The following is a 21,697-nucleotide window of genomic DNA, read 5'->3' as shown; positions in this document are numbered from 1 at the left end:
GGGACCATTGATAGGCTGAGTCTGCTGAAATCTGTGCCGCAGCAGCTTTCGAGGAGAGATCCTTCTGGTCTTCTAATGGGACAGTCACTTTTCCAGAAACTCCTCCCTGCTTGTCACTCAGCTTTTGTACTTAAAGTTGCTGCCTGTACTGATGGGCCAGTGGGGAATGAATGTATAGGTCATGATTCTGAGTATTTGTCTGTGTAGCCATAAATGCGTAGTCAAAGGACCAGGTAGCTCTTGGCTTCAGTCTCTTGTAAAGGGTTGTTAGTCAGCCTCCCTGGGTACATCCTGACACATGTAACTAGTGTTTGTTTACATTGGCAATAGTATATGGGCAAATAAAAATAATACACACACACACATAATTATTTATTTGAGATAGGGAATAAGACAGAGAGAAAGAGAAGAAGGAAGGAAGGAAGGAAGGAAGGAAGGAAGGAAGGAAGGAAGGAAGGAAGGAAGGAAGGAAGGAAGAACATGGACACACCAGGGCTTTTAGCCACTGCAAATGAACTCCAGACGCATGCGCCACCTTGTGCATCTGGCTTATGTGGGTCCTGGAGAATCGAACCAGGATCCTTTGGCTTTGCAGGCAAGCGCCTCAACCACTAAGCCATCTCTCCAGCCCTAAAATATATTTTTTTAAAAAGATTGGTTGGGGAGATGGCTCATCAGTTATTGGTGCTTGCTTGCAAACCCTGTGGGCTTGGGGTGGTGTATGCATCTGGGGTTAGTTTGCAGTGGCTAAAGGCCTTAGAATATCCATTCTCTCTGTCTGTCTCCTTTCTATTGCTGTCTGATTATAAACAAAAATAGCCGGCATGGTGGCACATGCCTTTAATCCCAACCTCAGGAGGCAGAGGTAGGAAGATTGCCATGAGTTTGGGGCCACCTTGAGACTATATAGTGAATTCCAGGTCAGCCTGGGCTAGAGTGAGACCCTACCTTGAAAAACCAAAAAGAAAACAATAAATAAATAAAATTTTAAAAGTATTTTATTTGAGCGAGACAGAGGAAGAGGCAGAGAAAGAGAGAATGGACGTGCCAGGGCCTCTTGCTACTGCAAACAAACTCTAGATACATTCATTGCCTTGTGCATTTGGATTATGTGGGTCCTGGGGAATTGAACCTAGGTCTTTTGGCTTTGCAGGCTAGTGCCTTAACCACTAAGCCATCTCTCCAGCCCTCAAAAAAAAAAATTATTTTAAAGAAATTGTGTTTGAACCCTGACTCTTGATTCTAGCTAGCTTAGACAAGTCACTTAGCTTCTGGAGCTCAGCCCTTTGTTTGCAAGATGAGGAGAATGGCAGCACCACCCTCAGAGTTGGCGTGGACTCAGTGATACGGGTCATGGGTATAGCAAGTCACCTGACAGGAAACACGAAAGAAGAGCTACAGTGGGGCTTTTATGTTGTGGTTGCCCTTCCACCCAGGTCCTGAGGGAGTCTTTCTTCACTGTGGTTTTCTGCCTTGGTGGCCCATTCCATTTACCTTGTTGCTAGTCTTGGCCTTACGAACCCTGGCCAGAATGGTTGCAGCAGGCTCTAGCTGGTTTCTGCCTGGCTTGCTCCTTCCTTCCTCCACCATGCTCCTAAGCAGGGTGATAAAACCTTGACTGTTAAGGCTGGCAGGATCAAGAATCTCCAAGGCATCCCTCTGTTCCCTGTTGCTTGAGATCCAAATCTCTTAACCTGTACCACCATCTGGCACTGGACATATTTATAGCCCATGAAAATACCCTGAGAGCTGTAAAGTACCAGATGAAAGTGAGCTCTGTCATTTCCACCCCCAGTTGCTGTGGGCAGCTTTTCATGTGCTTGCCTCATTGCTACAGCGAGGCTGTAAGAGGGCCAGCACTGTGACCCAGTTTAAGCTGCAGCAGCTCCTCTGGCGCCTGGAACACGGAGGTACTCTTAGATGTTTGGCACATTGATTGCTACATAAATTAGTGCATCAGAGATTAAAGTAGTTAATAGGAGATATTGCCGTATGCCTTAGCAAGAGGAAAGCAGTTATGTAATTTTTCTGAATGAATGAATTCAAATTAAAAAGATAATCACTCACATGTCTAGAAGCCTTAATATCTGTGTGCTTATCCACATAGTTTTTTTCTTTTTCTTTTTTTTTTTTAAGGTTGAGTCTTGATGTAGTCCAGGCTGACCTGGAATTCATATGTGGTCCCAAGCTGGCCTCGAACTCATAGCTAGCCTCTTACCTCTGCCTTCTATTGCTAGTCTCTACTGCTGGGATTAAAGGCATGAACCACCAAGCCAGGTCATCCCACCCACATAGGTTTTGTTTGTTTGTTTTTTTGTTTTTCAAGGTAGGGTCTCCAGCTCAAGCTGGCCTGGAATTCACTATGTAGTCTCAGGCTAGCCTCAAACTCATGGCAATTCTTCTACTTCTGCCTCCTAAGTGCTGTGCCACTGTGCCTGGCCAAATAGTTTTAATCAACCAACTAGGAAGGCTAGAATCAATGTTATTTAATAGTGTTACTGATCTAAGAACTAAGTGTGCCAGGAATCAGTTTATAACTCAGATGTATCCTCCAATTAATCCTCTCAGCAAACCTGTGGGACAGGTGGGGATGGATAAGCATCGCTTCATGCTGGTTAGTTGACTTGTCCACACTGAGGTAAGCAGAATAAAATCCAGCTTGGCTCACGTGGCTCATCTGACCTTAGAGTTCAGTTTTTGTTATTTGGGAAACGTGTTGTCAAGGCTCCTTAGTTTCTCACTGTAGTTATGCTTTACCAATCAGCATTATTTCATGAGAAATAAGGATTTTAAATTTTTGTCATTTTGAAGATTAAAAGGGAGGAGATTTTGAGAGGATAGTAGCAGAATAGGAAACAGGTAACTAGCCAGCAGTTGTTCTGGTAGAATCTGTCCAACAAATTGTTCCAGAACTCTGGAGTATGTTATGGTTTGTGAATTCTAGAGACAGTCAGTTTTGTCCAATTTTAGTCCTTGACACAATAGCACCTCCCCATCCTTCACTCCAGGCCCTGTGGAAAGCAGCTATAAGTATGTTCCCAGAGCACCTGATAATCAGCTGTGCCAGGCTCCAGGGTGGTCAGAAGGTACCCTGTCCTCCACTTGTTTGGAATCTGTGTCTGACTGCTCACTGCTCTTTCTGATCACAGAGCTGTGTCAAAAAGGTGGTGAGCCATTGTTGAACTTCCTCTCCCTGTTGCAGGCCCCTTCCTCTCCAGCTGAAGTATTCTAGGAGGTTTTAAGGAGCTGATGCCCTGTGGGGACCAGGTATTAAAGATTAGGACATTGAGAAGCAGCTATGTGTGAGAAGGACATTAAAAAGGGAACCTAGTGCACAGGGAAAGGTAGGTGGCTGGGGGAAATGGCTCAGTGGGTAAAGTACTTGCCGTGCAAGCATCAGTACCTAGGTTCAGTCAACATTTCACATGTAAATGCCAGGCATGGTGGTACATACCTGTAATCCCAGCACTGGGGAGGCAGAGACAGGAGGATCTCAGGAACTCACTGTCAGTAACTTTAGTCTTATTAGTGGCCTATCTCAAAGCAGGTGGGTGGTGGTTAGCCACCCCTGATCTCTTTTTTTTTTTAATTTTTATTAGCATTTTCCATGATTATAAAAAAAATCCCATGGTAATTCCCTCAACCCCTGATCTCTTTTTTTTTTTAATTTTTATTAACATTTTCCATGATTATAAAATATATCCCATGGTAATTCCCTCCCTCCCCACCCCCACACTTTCCCATTTGAAATTCCATTCTCCATCATATTAAACCCCTAATCTCTTGATTGCTGTTTACATGGATTTTTGTTGGTGTCATTTTACTTTTTGCTGCTGGAGATGGAGCCTATGGCCTCTGAACCACCTCCAGCTCTTACGTAGAGCATCTTTTTCCAGCCTTTTAAACCTTCAACTTATTGTGTTGTTTTTCTCCCTTTCCCTCCCTCTCTCTCTCTCTCTTTCTCTTTCACTTTCCCTCACTTAAAAAAAAAAAATTATTTATTTGAGAGAAAGAAAGAGGCAGAGAGAGAACAGTGCATCAGGACCTCTAGCCACTGCATGCAAATGAACTCCAGATGTATGTGCTGCCTTGTGCATCCGGCTTACATGGGTCCTGGGGAATCAAACCTGGGTCTTTAGGCTTTGCAGGCAAGCGCCTTAACCTCTAAGCCATCTCTCCAGGCCACTTAAAAAAATTGCTTTTGTTTTGTTTTTCAAGGTAAGGTCTCACTTTAGCCCAGGCTGGCCTGGAATTCACTATGTGATCTTAGGATGGCCTCAGATTCACAGTGATCTTCCTCTCTTTACCTCCAGAGTACTGGGATTAAAGGCGTGTGCCACCATGCCCAGCTTTAAAAATTTTATTTTTACTTATTTATTTGAGAGAGAGAGAGAGTCAGAGGGAGCGAAAGTGTGAGGGAGAATGAGCACGCTAGGGTCTCCAGCCACTGCAAATGAACTCCAGATGCATGTGCCACCTTGTGCATCTGGCTTATGTGGGTCTTGGGGAATTGAACCAAGGTCCTTTGGCTTTGCAAGCAAGCACCTTAACATCTAAGCCATCTCTCCAGCCCCAGCCCACCTTTTTTTTAGAGAATGATAAGCATATATATGACATGTTTTTGTTTTTCTTTCTTCTTTTTTGGGGGAATGGGATTCAAGGTAGGGGCTTACTGTAGTTCGGACTGACCTGTAATTCACTATGTAGTCTCATGGTGGCCTTGAACTCATCTCCCTCTGCCTCCTGAGTACTGGGATTAAAGGTGTGTGCTACCATGCTGGGCTTTGTTTCTCTTTATTCCTTGGTGGCACTGGGTAACAAACTCAGGGACTTAGACATGCTAGGCAGGCACTGTACCAGTGAGCTATAATCCAAACTCTTCCCTCCTTTCTTCCCTCCCTTCTCCTCCCTTTTTTCCCACTCTCCTATTTTATTTTGATTTTTTTTGTTTTATTTATTTATTTGACAGAAAGAGAGAGAGAGAGAAGGGGTGCGCCAGGGCCTCCAGCCACTGCAAAACAAACTCCAGAAGCATGTGCCACCTTGTGCATCTGGCTTACATGGGTCCTGGGGAATCAAACCTGGGTCCTTTGGCTTTGCAGGCAAACGCCTTAACTGCTAAGCCATCCTCCAGCCCATATTTTGCTTTATGTTTTATTAGTGGCAGGGCTTCATACATGCCAGGCAAATATGAAGTTACATCTCCAGTCCAGTCTTTTTTGTTTTTTTCCAATGTAGGGTTTCACACTGGCCCATGCTAACCTGGAATTTACTATGTAGTCTCAGGTTGGACTCTTATAGCAGTTCTCCTTGCTCTGCCTCCTAAGTGCTGGGATCAAAGGCTTATGCCACTACACCCAGCTCCAGTCATTCTTTTAACTTATTTTAATTTTTTTTTATTTTTTTTTATTTTTTTAATTTTTATTAACATTTTCCATGATTATAAAATATATCCCATGGTAATTCCCTCCCTCCCCAACTTATTTTAATTTTTATTTATTTATTTAAGAGAATGGGTGCGCTAGGGCCTCCAGCCACTACAACTGAACCCCAGACGCATGTGCCACCTTACGTATCTGGCTTTTGTAGGTGCTGGGGAATCAAATCTGGGTCATTTGGCTTTGCAGGCAAGCACTTTAACTGCTATGCCATCTTTCTAGCCCTCTAGTCATTTTTTTAGTGCCTCTGTATGTATGCATGCGTGAGTGCAAGTACCATATGTGGGCACATGCCTTTGGAGGCCAGGAAAAAAGGCAATATAATTCACTGATAAAGTATTTAGTAGTCATGCTGGGTGTGGTAGTGCACGCCTTTAATCCCAGCACTTGGGACACTGAGGTAGGAGGATTGCTGTGAGTTTGAGGCCAGTCTGAGACTAATTCCAGGTCACCCTGAGCTAGAATGAGATCCTACCTTGAAAACAAAACAAAACAAAAAGTACTTAGTAGTCAGAATAGTAGAAACAGAAAGTAGAACAGGGTTGCTGGGAGCTGGGGGTGGGGGCAGTGGTAAGAATGGGTTTATTGTTTAATCAGTTTCAAGTCCCTATTTTGCAAAATGAACACAAGTCTGGAGCCGGGCAGTAGTAATGGAGGGTAGTGATTGATGGCTGTACATTGTGAATACATTGTACACTGAAATGTACACTTAAATGGTTAATATGGTCATTTTATGTTCTGTGTTTTTGTTGTTGTTGTTGTTGTCTGTTTGTGTTAATTTAGTTGAGAAGGAGAGAAAGAAGCGGGGAGGGGGTCAAATAGAGAGGCAGTGGGCACACAGGGCCTCCAGCCATTGAAAAAGAATTCCAGATGCATGTGCCACCTTGTGCATATGGCTTATGTGGGTTTTGGGGAATCAAACTTTGGTTCTTTGGCTTTGCAAGCAAGCATCTTAACCGCTAAGCTATCTCTCCAGCCCTGCTATGTTTATTTATTTGAGAGCAACAAACAGAGAGAGAGAGAATGGGCATGCCATTGCTTCCAGCCACTGCAAACAAACTCCAGACACATGCACCCCATTGTGCATCTGGCTAATGTGGGTCCTGGGGAATTGAGCCTCTAACTGGGGTCCTTAGGCTTCATAGGCAAGCGCTTAACCACTAAGCCATCTCTCCAGTGCTCCTCTGTGTATTTTAATATAGTAAAAAGAAAAAGGTAAGAGCAGGGACCCCAGAAATGAAAAGAAGATTGGCTTTAAGTGATGCAGTTGTCTCCTGACTGGCATCATTTCCAGTCAGGAACATAAGGGCTATCGGCCTGTGACTGTGTTTACTCTTTTTTGTTTTGTTTTGTTTTTTTTGTGTGTGTGTTTACTCTTGTGGCTTGTCTTCTTGTCTTGTACTTTGAATGCCTGTCTGGTTACAGATCCACTTATTTTGGTGCTTCCTCTTACAGGGGAAGACAGAATCTGTCACCGCGGTGAAGCTGCTCAGCTGCTTTGATGACCTTGTCGCAGCCGGCACTGCCTCTGGGAGGGTTGCAGTTTTTCAACTTGTGTCTTCATTGCCAGGGAGAAATAAACAGGTAAGTCCTCATTGGTTTAGTACAATCCACTTTGAATTTTAAAAATGAGAAACTCTCATTTGCCTACAAAATGTACGCTTAGCATAATGTGCTACTTATAATAAGATAACAATTTTGTCTCTGAGCCCTTGGCTTAATATTCTCTTTTGTTCTCTCTGAAAATTAGTTTTGTTTTGTTTTTTTGAGATAGGGTCTCACTGTAGCCTAGACTGACCTGGAATTCACTATGTAGTCTCAGGGTGACTTCAAACTCATGGCACCTCTACTACCTTGCCTTCCAGGTGCCGGGATAAAAGGTGTGCGCCACTGTGTTTGGCTGTGAAATGTGAATGTAGACAAATAGATGGCACTTTGATTGGCTTCCATATGGAAAACCATCTCCTCCGTAGATAGGAGCAAGGCCCAAGAGCCCAGTGTTATGTGGAAAACCAGCTCACTGTTGGAAGGAACGAGGCCCCAGAGCTTAGTCTCCTCAATTATCTTTTGCATTGTGTCTACTTTTTTTTTAATCGTTTATTCATAGCTTCGGAGATTTGATGTCACTGGTGTTCACAAAAACAGCATCACAGCTCTGGCTTGGAGCCCCAATGGAATGAAGCTTTTCTCTGGGGATGACAAAGGGAAAATTGTCTACTCTTCTCTGGATCTAGACCAGGTAACATTTTCAGAAATGTTGGCTCTTGTTTTCTTCCATTGGAAATAAATTTTTATTATAACCATAATTGGATTTTAGTTCTGTTCTTTTTCCAGATAGAGTCTCACTGTAACCCAGAATCACTCTGTAGTCCCAGGCTGGCCTCAAGCTCATGGTGATGCTCTTGTGTTGCAGTCTGGTTCACATTGCTGGTAGAAGTCACCCAACAAAGAGCGGCTTCTGGGAAAAAGAGATTTATTTTGGCTTACAGGCTCAAGGGGCAGCTCCACGATGGCAAGGGAAACAATGGCATGAGCAGAGGGTGGCCATCACCCCCTGGCCAACATAAGGTGGACAATAGCAACAGGAGAGTGTGCCAAATACTAGCATGGGGAAACTGGCTATAAAACCCATAAGCCCGCCCCCAACAATATACTCCCTCCAGGAGGCATGAATTCCCAAATCTCCATCAGCTGGGAACCTAGCATTCAGAGCACCTAAGTTTATGGGGGACCCGTGAATCAAACCACCACAGCCTATGTCACTACACCTACTTCAGTTTGTGCTCCCCCCTACCAGCCTGTGTTCTTGATGTCAGTTTTTATTTGTTGTGTTTTCTTTCATGGAGTTTTCCAGTATTTTGTAACTTCCTACTCCTATAACTGAAGAGCTGGCCTGCTGGAACTGACAAATGAGAATTGTACATATCTAAAACATGGTGGTGTGTACCTATAATCTCAGCACTTGGGAGGCCCAAGTCAGGAGGATCTTTACAGGTTTGAAGCAAGCCTGGGCTACATAGTGAGTGCCAAGCCAGCCAGGACTATATAGTCAAACCCTGTCTCAAAGCAAACAAAGCAGAGCATGGTAGTGCATGTCTTTAATCCCAGCACTTGGGAGGCTGAGGTAGGAGGATCAGGTGAGTTCAAGGCCAGTCTGGGGTTACAGAGTTCCAGGTCATCCTGGGCTAGAGCAAGATCCTATCTTGAAGAGACAAGACATTAGCAAAAATTGTACATATTGTCAAACATAGTGGCACATGGCTTTAATCACACTTGGGAGGCTGAGATAAGAGGATTGCCGTGAACTTGAGACCACCCTGAGACTATAAGGTGAATTCTAAGTCAGCCTGGGCTAGAGCAAGACCCTATCTTGACCCCCCCCGCCAAATATTTGTACATATTTAATGCGATATCCTGTGTTACTTTGTTACATGGCACAATATGCAGGGTTCAGATCACGGTACTATATCTAATGTCTCAAACACACTTTCTTGTGGTGAAAAACTCACACTTCCACTCTTTTCTTGGCTGTTGCAGATACTCTCTAGTGATAGGTCTTAAACTCTCTGGTCTTAGGACCTTTTATGCTTTTAAAAGCTGTCCCTTTGGTGTGGGGGCTTGCAAAGAGCCAGCAGTCAGAGTCCAATTCCCCAGCACTCATATAAAGCCCAACGAAAAGTGGAACATGCACCTGTTTCTCCCAATGTACTTACGTCAGTGGGAGGCAGAGCCAGGAGGAGCTGGAAGTTACAGACCAGCAAGACTGATTTTTGTAGCAGAAAGAGACTCTGTTACAAAGAAGGTAGAAGCAGAGCACAGACACCTTGAGGTTGTCCTCTGACTTTCACATGTGCATGGTAGCACACATGCACCCCACACACATACACAAATTTTTAAAAAGGATGGCTGGGCATCGTGGCACATGCCTTTAATCCCTGCCCTTGGGAGGCAGAGGTAGGAGGATCACTGTGAGTTCAAGCCCAGCCTGGGACTACAGAGTCACTTTATATTTCTATAGCTCTCTTTAATGTCTGGCATAATTAGAAGGTGGATGGATTCTGCATGCAGTTTTTGGTGCAATACACTGTTGGTTGGAGAGTATAAAGAAAATCTAGCCTCATGTAGATATGTAGGTAGAAGTGGCAGTAGTTTGATACCCTTTTCAGATAATTGTCAATGTTCTTCATTGACACCTCCATCTTGACAAATGTTCATTTCACTGAAGGCTGTACTCACAATGATACGGGGCTCTTTAGAGGTTTGTTTCCACAAGGAGTATGAAACCACATAGAGTGGTGTTATGTTGGAGCCTGCTTGTTCATCTGTACTGTGTGTGGGTCCTTAAGTAACCTTTGTGTGGTTTCGTAGTACTGTGTGTTGGTCACCTTAGAAAATAGTCCAGGGTGATGCAAACCTTCCAGATGTTGACACATTTATTATGCAATACCAAAAAAAAAAAAAAACTAACAAAAAACACCTTTGGGGCTGGAGAGAAGGCTTAGTGGTTAAAGCACTTGCCTGTGAAGCCTAAGGACCCAGGTTTGATTCCTCAGACACACAAGATGATGCTTGTGCACAAGGTCATGCATGCACACAAGGTGGCACATGCATCTGAAGTTGATTGCAGTGGCTGGAGGCCCCGGCGCGCCAATTCTCTCTTTCTCTTGCTCTCTCATAAAAAATAAAACACCTTTGGGGCTGTGGAGATGGCTGAGTGGAAAAGCATTTGCTACACTAGTGTGAGTCCCTACCCCATAACCCATGGGCAGCTGGACACTAGCACATCTATACTCCTAGCCCACCTGCAGTGAGGCGAGAGGTAGAGCTGGGACAGTCCCCAGAAGCTCACAGGCCAGCTAGCCTAGCAAGCGCAACAGCAAACAAGACCCTGCCTGAAACAAGGTAGATGGTGAGAACTACATTCCAAGGTTGTCCCTGTCCTCCACACGTACACTGTGCTACTACATGTGTGCCCGCATTCACACATATGGACACACACGGACACAGAGAGAAAGAGAGAAAAACACCTTTGTTAATATTACTCTGTCATCCTGTCAGAAAAGTCTGTAGCTTTGGGGAATCTTGTCTAGTTCACATAGACAAGCTTCTAAACTCATGTTCGGCTGGAGAGATGGTTTAGTGGCTAAGGCACTTGCCAGCAAAGCCTAAGGACCCGGGTTTGATTCCCCAGAACACACATAAGCCAGATGCACAAGGTGGCACATGCATCTGGAGTTTGTTTGCAGTGGTTGGAGGCCCTAGTGTACCCACCCTCTCTCTCCCTCAAATAAATAAAAATTTAAATTAAAAAAAACTCATCTTCTCTTGAAAGTAACATAATGTAGCAGACTTTGTTTTTAGAGAAAATTAGGCCAATACATAACTTTCAATAAATGTGTTTCATGGGACTGGGGGTGTAGCGCAGTTGGTAGAGTGACTGCCTAGCATGCAGGAAGCCCTGGGCTTCATCTTCAGTTAATGTCAACCGAGCATGCTGGTGCACCTCTGTAATCCCGGCATTGGGAAGGTAAGGCAAGAGGATCAAAAACATTCAAGGTTATCCTCAGCTATAGTGAGTCCAAGAGCAGCCTAAAATAATGAGACATTTTTCAAGAAAAAAAAAGTTATAATGCTCCATGTAAAATGTTCTGTGGAAGCTGGGCATGAGTGGTGCACCCCTTTAATCCCAGCACTCGGGAGGCAGAGGTAGGTGGATTGCCATGAGTTCAAGGCCACCCTGAGACTACATAATGAATTCCAAGTCAGACTGGACCAGAGTGAGACCCTACCTCAAAAAACCAAAAAATAAATTAAAAATGTTCTATGGGAACAGCAGTTGGTCAGTTTATAATTCCAAGCATGTACAAGTGCTTCTCCATGAGACCCAAGGTGCTTGAATATACAGAGAAGCTGTGTGCCTGCCCCACTGTGTCACATGCAGTATAAAACTGCTGCTGCTTTTTTTAAAAAATTATTTATTTATTTATTTATTTGAGAGAGACAGACACAGAGAGAAAGACAGATGGAGGGAGAGAGAATGGGCGCGCCAGGGCTTCCAGCCTCTGCAAACGAACTCCAGACGTGTGCGCCCCCTTGTGCATCTGGCTAACGTGGGACCTGGGGAACCGAGCCTCGAACCAGGGTCCTTAGGCTTCACAGGCAAGCGCTTAACCGCTAAGCTATCTCTCCAGCCCAAACTGCTTCTTCTTAAGGATCAAGACTTTGTAATACTACTATTTTTTTCTGCTCCAAGACATTCTTCAGTGGAAGACACTTCTCTTGGTGAGTATGTGGCAGGGCAAGGATGGCGACCACTGTAAGTTTGGTGTCAGGGTCCGAAATGCTTCTGCAGTGACTCATGCACCACCAGGGAGCGTGGCACATAACGTCTTGACATTCATATGAAAATGGGTTTGGCCTGGCAGACCTCTTGAGAGAGTCTCAGGGACCCCTAGGAGTGTGGGCCCCGTGTTGAGGACCACTGCTCTGCAAGAGCATCTGGTGTCAGGGTTACCACAGGACCAGCCACCACTGTGCTAGTTGCTCCTTCCCTTCCCATCCCTGTGGGCAGGTTGTTGACAAAGCCAAGAAAGCCATCCATACCCCACCAACCCACTAAATGGAGAAAAATCAGGTTTGGAAAAGCAGTTGTCCAACAGCACTCTGTAATGTTTTGGGCTTTTCTTGCATGTATATGTGTGCATACATGTACATGTGCATATGGGTGCACGTGTGCATATGTGAAGACCAGAAATTGTTGATGTCAGGTGTCTTCTCTGTCATTCGCTGCCTGATTTTCTGAGACAGGCTCTCTCAACCAGAGATTACTGTTTGGACTAGACAAGCTAGCCAGCAAGCCCCAAGACCCCTGTTTCTGCCTCTCCAGTGCTGGGATTACAAGTGTGGACAACTACACCAAGCTTTTATGTGGTTTCTGAGGACCCAGACTTGGGTCCTTATACTTGTATGGCAAGTACTTTACCAACTGAGCCATTTCTCCAAACCCTTGAAAATTTGCTTTTAAAGATACTGTACTTAAAGCCGGGCATGGTGGCGCACGTTTTTAATCCCAGCACTCGGAAGGCAGAGGTAGGAGGATCGCCATGAGCTCAAGGCCACCCTGAGACTCCATAGTGAATCCCAGGTCAGCCTGGGCTAGAGTGAGACCCTACCTCAAAAAATAAAAACACACACACACACACACACACACAAAAGACACCGTACTTAATAAGAGTTGAAAAAAAAACCTGAGAGAGTACACATTTTTCTAAAATACAGTATAATTTAATTTTATCACAAGCAAAGTTGAAAACCAAAAATCTCTACATTCTGATTAACTTCACATGGAGGGGAATCTGCCTTGAAAGTCTTCAATATGTGAGGGGAATGGACATTTTTCCATATTGATTATAGTGGGATTATACAACTACACATTTGTTAAAATTAAGGTCAGAAATCTAAAAATGGTGGATTTCACTGTATATAACGTTTATCAATAACTTACCATTGCTTTCCAACTCTCCTCAAAGGACTGAGATGTTGCAGCAGTGTATCTTTGTCTTGTTTAAATTAATCTATTTTTGTTGTTGCTGTTACTGTTTTTTATTTTTTTATAATTAACAACTTCCATGATTGTAAACAATACCCCATGTTAATTCCCTCCCCCCACTTACCCATTTGAAATTCTACTGTCCATCATATCCCCTCCCCCTCTCAATCACTCTCTTATTTTGATGTCATGATCTTTTCCTCCTATTATGATGGTCTTGTGTAGGTACTGTCAGGCACTGTGAGGTCATGGATATCCAGGCCATTTTGTGTCTGGGGAAGCACACTGTAAGGAGTCCTACCTTTCCTTTGGCTCTTAAATTCTTTCCATCACCTCTTCTGCAATGGACCCTTGGAAGGTGTGATAGAGATATTGCAGTGCTGAGCACTTCTCTGTCCCTTTTACCTTTTTTGAGGCAGGCTTTCACTTGCCCAGGCTGACCTGGAATTCACTATGTAGTCTCATGGTGGCCTTGAACTCATGAAGATCCTCCTACCTCGCCTCCTGAGTGCTGGGATTAAAGAAATGTGTGCCACCACAACCAGCTCTTTTTTGACTTTTTAAAACAAGGTTTCCTGTAGCTGTCTGACCTCAAACTCATTATATAGCCAAGGCTGACCTTAAACTCCTGATCTTCCTGCTTCTGCCTCCCAGGTACTGGGATTGCAGGTGTGCACTCCATGGCCAGCCGTAGAACATACCTAAGTGTCGAGATGGGCCTAAATACAGCTAGTGACAAGGGTGCTTACTCACTGTGTGGGAGGCATGGCAGCTTTGTGCCAACATTGACCTGAGGCTTAACTGGACTCCCACAGGGGGTTTGCAACTCACACCTGGTGTTGGAAGAGCCATCTTCCATCGTGCAGCTGGACTACAGCCAGAAAGTGCTGCTTGTCTCCACCTTGCAAAGAAGTCTGCTCTTTTATACTGAAGAAAAGGCCATCGAGCAGATTGGATCCCAGCCAAGAAAAAGGTGAGCTTCAGAAGAACTCAGCTGGCTCTCAGTGGTGTATCTTGTTACAGAAGTAGCTCGGAGGGCCGGAGAGATGGCTTAGCGGTTAAGCGCTTGCCTGTGAAGCCTAAGGAACCCGGTTTGAGGCTCAATTCTCCAGGACCCACGTTAGCCAGATGCACAAGGGGGCGCACGCGTCTGGAGTTCGTTTGCAGAGGCTGGAGGCCCTGGCGCGCCCATTCTCTCACTCTATCTCTCTCTGCCTCTTTCTCTCTCTCTCTGTCACTGTCAAATTAATTAATTAATTAATTTTTTAAAAAAAGAAGTAGCTGGGAGCTCTCCTAGATTGCCTAGTTGCCAGGGAGCCCACAGCCACTCCAGCCTGGGATTCCAGGTGGCCTGTGCCTACTAAGAATACCTCATGAAATCTATAAGAACAGCCTCTGGCTGAGAGCTCAAGAGCCTGTGGTCATAGCCGCTCCACCCTAGGGCTGAGTCTGGGTAGCCTTGGGGGAGTATACTGTGTCTTCTGGCCAGGACCCTCAGTATAGCCCTGGGGATTCAGCATGTGTTGGCCAAGCACCTCTGTGTCCCTGACCATCGTTGCAATCCACACTGTGGCAGGCTAGGGTGTGGCTGGGTAGCAGGACAGATGTGGGTGCCTACTTTATGGAGACAGACAGACCCAGTTTTTGCTAACTCTTGTGATACCTGCTGTGGAGCAGTACAGGGTGCTTGCTATAGGAGGTTAAACAGGCTTCCACCTAGCCTTGGGTCTGGGAAGCCTTCTTGCATAACACCTGGCCTGCAATCTAAGTGGGAGAGACCAGAAAGGGGAGGAGTCTGGGCTGAGAGAACACCACCTGCTGGAGAAAGGACACTGAAGAGAAGGGTTAGGTCCCAGCTCCCATGCCATGCCATCCATGTGGAAAAAGGGTCATGTGTCACTTGTGCTTCACTGTCCCACTTAGCTGGAAAATGACCTTGTAGTCTTTGCAGCCTGTTGGTGTGGGGATGAAAAGCAAAGGGGAGGCAGAGTGGTAGAAGGCCTTACCTAAGGAGGAGGACAAGGATCCAACATGGGTGTAGGGGAGCTGGCTGTCGGCTGGCCACTTGGAGTTCAGGGGCTCCCATCTCATGGCTCCCTTTCAGTAAAGTGACACTTTCCTTGCAGAAGTTTGGGGCAGGATGGTAGCAGGCCAACAAATGTGGGGAGGGTTTGAGGAGACCATGGAGAATAGGGAAATTGGCAGGCACTGTTAGAGCCTCCATGGGGCTGGTAGTGCCATCCGTGATGGGCATCGGGAGGGGAGGGGAGGGTGAGGTCAGACAAACACAGCCAGTCTCTGGGCACACTCATGTCTGCCCTTTGCAGCAGCACAGTACAAGGTTATTTTCTTCTCTGCATGACGGCCCTTCTTAACAGCAGCTGCTCTCATACCTCCTCTTGGCTTCTGCTTTCTCTGACTACCCTCTTAACTCCATCAACAGTCTGGCTTCTGTACGTAGGACACTCACTGTTGGCCCTGAAAAGCCCAGTAAATTTGCAGGCAGGTTCCACACAACTTAGTTCTGCTTTCTCTGCCATGTGCATTCTGCCCGGTGCTGAGTCCTGGCTCAGCTGGCAGTGTTGTAGTGCACCATGTCTTTTGGAAGGAGTGTGAAATGTAAAGAAAGGCCTGGCCTCCTGACCACTGGTGTGGAAACCTGTCCTAGGTGTGCTGTGGTAGGGCTGGCATTGACCAAATGTGTACTATGTGACAGGACAGGAGAAGAGGGAGGCACTGGGCTGCCTGGCTAGAAGCACCTGTTTACAGGGTCTCTCCAGAACAAGCCCATCAAAGGCAAGAATGAGACACAATCCCATTGTAGAGTTGTCCGGGAGAGCACTGTGGACTTGTGTGGTGTGGTGTGTGCATGTGTCTGTGCACTTGCAGTGCCCCAGCTGCTCACCTGCAGTGAGAGGGGTTCTCAGTTGCTGTAACCACAGCAGAATGTTGAGTGTCCCAGTCCATGGCTCTTCTGTCTGTTCTCATTAAAAAAATTTTTTGTTTATGTTTTATTTATTTGAGAGTGACAGACAGAGAAAAAGAGGGAGAGAGAATGGGCGCGCCAGGGCCTCCAAACACTGGAAACGAACTCCAGATGCGAGCACCCCTTGTGCATCTGGCTAACGTGGGGACTGGGGAATCAAGCCTCAAACCGTGGTCCTTAGGCTTCACAGGCAAATGTTTAACCACTAACCCATCTTTCCAGCCCTGTCTGTTCTCGTTTTGAGCCGGAGTCTCTTACTGATACCAGAACTTGCTGATTTTCGCAGGCCCAGGCAATTCGGCTTAATCTTAATTGCAAAAATATAGTCAGGGGGCTGGAGGGATGCTTAGTAGTTTAAGGCACTTCCCTGCAAAGCCAAAGGACCCAAGTTCAATTCCCCAGGACCCACGTAAGCCATATACAGAAGGTGGCACATGTATCTGGAGTTACTTTGCAGTGGCTGGAGGACCTGGAGTGCCTAGCTCTCTCTCTCTCATAAATAAATGAAAGTATTTATTGTTAGGGGTTTGATGCCACCTTTCTCCAACTTTGTTGAAAGCAATTGAAGTTACTCTATAATATGAAATAAAATCTGCACGTTTTCATCAAAATTTTCTGTCTTAGAGGAAGCGACTACCAAACCATTGCATTACTATGACAATTTTGAGTTGGAGGAAACTATGTTGAACTTTATTGCTTTGTACATTCTAATAGAACAAGTTAGATTCTAAGGTCATTTCTCTGGTAATTTACTAAGTTCCACAAGATAATGATGGTAAAATACTGTATTATTTGACATAAGGAGTGTGAGTTTGTCTGTTGAGATTCTTTTCTCAAACTAACAGCAAAAAACAGTGCACTCTCTTGTTTTTAATATGTGTTTGAATTACCCTGTTTAGATATGTATGTCAATGAACTTCATAGCTAGCAGCTATTTTGTTAGGAGTTTGATGACAACTTTCTCCAACTTTGTTGAAAACAATTGTAGTTACTGTATAATATGAAACAAAATCTGCATTTTCATTGAAAATGTCTTATGTCTTAGCGCAAATGACTACAAACCATTGCATTATTATGACAATTTTGAGTTGGAAGTAAACTACATTGAACTTTATTGCTTTGTACATTCTAACACAAAAAGTTAGATTCTGGAAAAAAAAATTAAGCATATAGTCATGTCCCTGTCGGGTATTACCATAAGAAACTGAACATGCTAGGCGTGTTCCATGTGGAGTCCCAAGCTATCCTCAAACTCAGGGTGATCCTTCTACCTTTGCCTCCCAAATGCTGGGATTAAAGACATGCCACCATGGCTGGCAAAAGTTTTCTTTATTCCTAATAGTTAAGCAACTAAAAGTATTGGGGGGGGGGGCGGGCATGGTTGCACACACCTTTAATCCCAGCACTAGGGAGGCAGAGGTAGGAGGATCACTGTGAGTTTAAGGCTACCTTGAGACTACAGAGTGAATTCCAGGTCAGCCTGGGCTAGAGCGAGACACTACCTTGAAAAAAAAAAATAGTTGGGGGACTCGAGCAATGGCTTAGCAGTTAAGGTGCTTGCCTGTAAAGCCTAAGGACTCGGGCCACCTTGTGCATCTGGCTTACGTGGGTACTGGGCTTGATTCCCCAGTACCCACATAAGCCAGAGCACAAGGTGGCACATGCGTCTGGAGTTTGTTTGCAGTAGCTAGAAGCTCTGGTGCACCCATTCTTTCTCTCTCACTCACTCTCCCTCTCTCTTTCTGCCTCTCAACCAAATAAAAATAAATCAATAAAATATTTTATAGAATTTGGGAGCTGGGCAGAGGTAGGAGGATCGCTTTGAGTTCAAGGCCAGCCTTAGACTACATAGTGAATTCCAGGTCAGCCTGGGCTAGAGTTAAACCCTGCCTTGAAAAACCATGCGCACATGTGTGTGTGCGTGCACACACACACACACACACACACACACACACATAAAACCCAAAACTTCATACTACTAAGAAATGGTAGCACTTAACACCAAATGGAATAATTTTGGAATTTGGAATCCCCAAATAAAATTCCAGAAGGAGCTGGGCATGGTGGTACATGCCTTTAATCCCAGCACTCAGTAGGCAGAGGTAGGATTGCCATGAGTTCGAGGCCACCCTGAGACTACAGAGTGAATTCCAGGTCAGCCTGAGCTACAGTGAGACTACCTTGAAAAACCAAAAAATAAAAATAAAATCCAGGGGACTGGAGAGATGGCTTAGTGGTTAAGACACTTGACAACCAAAAAATAAAAGTAAAATGCAGAGGACTGGAGCGATGGCTTAGCGGTTAAGACACTTGCCTACAAAGCCAAAGGACCTAGGTTCAATTCCCCAGGACTGATGTAAGCCAGATGCACAAAATGGTGCATGCATCTGAAGTTTATTTGCAGTGACTGGATGCCCTTGCACACCCATTCTCTCTCTTTCTCCTCTCTTCCTGTCTGACTCTGTCTCTCTTAAATAAGTAAATAAAAGTAAAATATTTAAAAAATAAAATAAGATCCAGAAGAGGGCTAGAGAGATGGCTCTGCTGTTAGGCACTTGCCTGCAAAGCCTAAAAACCTAGGTTTGGTTTTCCAGGACTCACATAATGCCAGATGCACTAGGTAGGACATGTATCTGGAATTTGTCTGCAGTGGTTAGAGGCCCTGGAGCATACATTTTTTTCTCTCTCTGTCTCAAATATATATTCTCTCTCTGTCTCAAATAAATAAATTAAGTATGTATGTGTGTGTGTGTGTGTGTGTGTGTGTGTATACACATATATATACACATACATACATATACATACACACACACACACACACACACACACACACACATATATACATACACTTATTTATTTATTTATTTATTTTGGTTTTTCAAGGTAGGGTCTCACTCTGGCCCAGGCTGACCTGGAGTTCACTATGTAGTCTCAGGGTGTCCTTGAACTCACAGCGATCCTCCTACGTGTGCCTCCCAAGTACTGGGATTAAAGGCATGTGTCACCATGCCCAGCTTCAAATATATATATATATATATATATATATATATATATATATATGTTTTTTTAAGACGCCAGAAGAGCCAGGCTTGGTGGTGCACGCCTTTAATCCCATCACTTGGGAGGCAGAGGTAGGAGGACCTCCATGAGTTCCAGGTCAACCTGAGCTACAGTGAGACCCTGCCTCGAAAAATCAAAAAAAAAAAAAATTCAGAAGAATTAAAATCAGTATCTTTCAGATACATAAAACCAATTTTTCTCAGAAATTCTAAGTCGTGTTAATTATAAAGCATTCTATGTCTTGTCTCCATTTACTGTGACTGGGTGAAGTCCTTTAAGTATACCATGGCCTTGTGTAATTACCAAAGCAGACATGGCTTAGGTCAATGCTGCCTTTTCACTTGGGCAAGCCTTCTTGTCATGAGCCTCTGCTTTTTTTTCTTTAATAATTTTTTTTGTTCATTTTTTATTTATTTGAGAGTGACAGACATAGAGAGAAAGACAGATAGAAGGAGAGAGAGAGAGAATGGGCGCGCCAGGGCTTCCAGCCACTGCAAACGAACTCCAGACGCATGCGCCCCCTTGTGCATCTGGCTAACGTGGGACCTGGGGAACTGAGCCTTGAACCAGGGTCCTTAGGCTTCACAGGCAAGCGCTTAACCGCTAAGCCATCTCTCCAGCCCTCTTTAATAATTTTTTGTTCATTTTTATTTATTTATTTGAGAGTGACAGAGAGAGAAAGAGGCAGATAGAGAGTGAGAGAGAATGGGCGTGCCAGGGCTTCCAGCTACTGCAAACGAACTCCAGACATGTGCTCCCCCTTATGCATCTGGCTAACATGGGTCCTGGAGATTCGAGCCTCAAACCGGGGTCCTTAGGCTTCACAGGCAAGTGCTTAACCACTAAGCCATCTGTCCAGCCCAAGCCTCTGCTTTACAGGGATGCCTCTGCTCATGTTTTAGACTCTGCAGGCTAAGGGAAATTCTTCTGTATTCTTTCTGTCCTAAAAATCAAAGGTGTAGGGGCTGGAGAGATGGCTTAGCAGTTAAGATGCATGCCTGCAAAGCCTAAAGACCCAGGTACAATTCTCCAGGTACCACATAAGCCAGATGCTCATAGTGGCACACATATCTAAAGTTCATATGCAGTGGCTAGAAGCCCTGGCATGCTCATTCTTTCTCTCTCTCTGTCTCACTATAATAAAGAATAAACAAAATATTTTTAAAAAATCAAAGGTGTAGTAGCACACACCTGTCATCCCAGCATCTGGGAGGCTAAAACAGGAAGGTTATAAGCTTGAAGCCAGCCTGAGCTATATAGTGAAACCTTTCTCAAAACCCCCAAAGCTGGGGATATAGTCTGGAAGTTCCACAAGTCTGAGGCTGTGGGAACATGGCTTTGGGCTTTTCAGAGGTCAGCAGTGGAAGCATGCAGGTAGCATTATAAAATGAAATACTTCTCCCCTGCCTCGTCACCTCTGTTCTCCTTCCCTTGGGGCCTGTGCTGTGGAGCTGGATGTGCTCACAGGTTGAAGAGCATTCACTACAAGGGCACACCTCAGCACCGGTCATTCTGCACTCAGGAAGAACTCAGATGACTTCACAGTTTGTCTAAGTAGCTTTCCATGTATGTGAGAGGCAGGATCTCAACTTCTTCCATCAGTAATTGAATGGATACATCTTGAATATAGAATTGAATATGCTTTACTTTTATTAAATTTTTTGCAATTTGAGCTGAGCGTAGTGGTGCATGCCTTTAATCCCAACACTTGGGGGGCAGATGTAGGAGGTTCGCCTTGAGTTTTTCCCACCCTGAGACTATATAGTTAATTCCAGGTCAGCCTGGGCTAGGGTCAGACCCTACCTTGAAAAACAAAACAAAAGATTGCAATTTGAGCCGGGAATGGTGGTGCATGCCTTTAGTCACAGCACTCAGGAGGCAGAAGTAGGAGGATTGCCATGAGTTCAAGGCCACCCTGAGACTACAGGGTAAATCCCAGCTCAGTCTGGGCTAGAGTAAGACCCTACCTCGAAAAACCAAAAAAATAAAAACAATAATATTTAAAAATTGAGAATTACATTAAAAACAGTAAATGGAAAGCCCAGTGTAGTGTTGCACACCTTTAATCCCAGCATTTGAGAGGCAGAGGTAGGAGGATCGCCATGAATTCAAGGCTACCCTGAGACTACATAGTGAATTCCAGGTCAGCCTGGGCTAGAATGAGACCCTTCCTCGAAAAAACAAAAAACAAAAACAAAACAAAACAAACAAACAAACAAACAAAAAAATATATATATATATAAATATATAAATAAAATATATATATATAATTTTAGAGAGAGAGTGGGTATGCTAGGTCCTCTAGCCACTGCAAAAGAAGAATTCAAGATATATGCATCACCTTGTGTGTCTTGCTTACATGGGTACTGGGGAATTGAACCTGGGTCCTTAGGCTTCATAGACAAGTGCCTTATCCTCTACGCCATCTTTCCAGCCCTATTTTTGTGTGTCTGTGTATTTTTGAGGTAAGGTCTCATTCTAGCCCAGGCTGACCTGGAATTCACTATGTAGTCTCAGGGTAGCCTCCAACTCATAGTGATCCTCCTACCTCTGCCTCCAGAGTTCTGGGATTAAAGGCATGTACCACCACACCCAGCCCTTTTTAAAAAAAAATTTTCTCAATTTTTATTAATATCGTCCATGATTATAAAAATTATCCCATGT

At 44.5% G+C, this 21,697-nt stretch overlaps 1 protein-coding gene across 4 annotated transcripts in view; it reads left to right on the top strand.

Moving 5' to 3' along the window:
- Nucleotides 1-21,697, top strand: part of Tecpr2 (tectonin beta-propeller repeat containing 2) — an 85,007-nt gene that overhangs the window by 15,559 nt on the left and 47,751 nt on the right. For all 4 annotated transcript variants that reach the window (XM_045155165.1, XM_045155167.1, XM_045155164.1 and 1 more), the window contains exons 4-6: nt 6,894-7,022; nt 7,546-7,677; nt 13,803-13,960. In XM_045155165.1, coding sequence (XP_045011100.1) covers nt 6,894-7,022; nt 7,546-7,677; nt 13,803-13,960 — 419 coding nt within the window. The remainder of the gene's footprint in view (nt 1-6,893; nt 7,023-7,545; nt 7,678-13,802; nt 13,961-21,697) is intronic.

The sequence above is a fragment of the Jaculus jaculus genome, chromosome 7 (assembly GCF_020740685.1).
Source record: "Jaculus jaculus isolate mJacJac1 chromosome 7, mJacJac1.mat.Y.cur, whole genome shotgun sequence".
Taxonomy (NCBI): domain Eukaryota; kingdom Metazoa; phylum Chordata; class Mammalia; order Rodentia; family Dipodidae; genus Jaculus; species Jaculus jaculus.
This window is presented reverse-complemented; position numbering and strand designations above follow the sequence as displayed.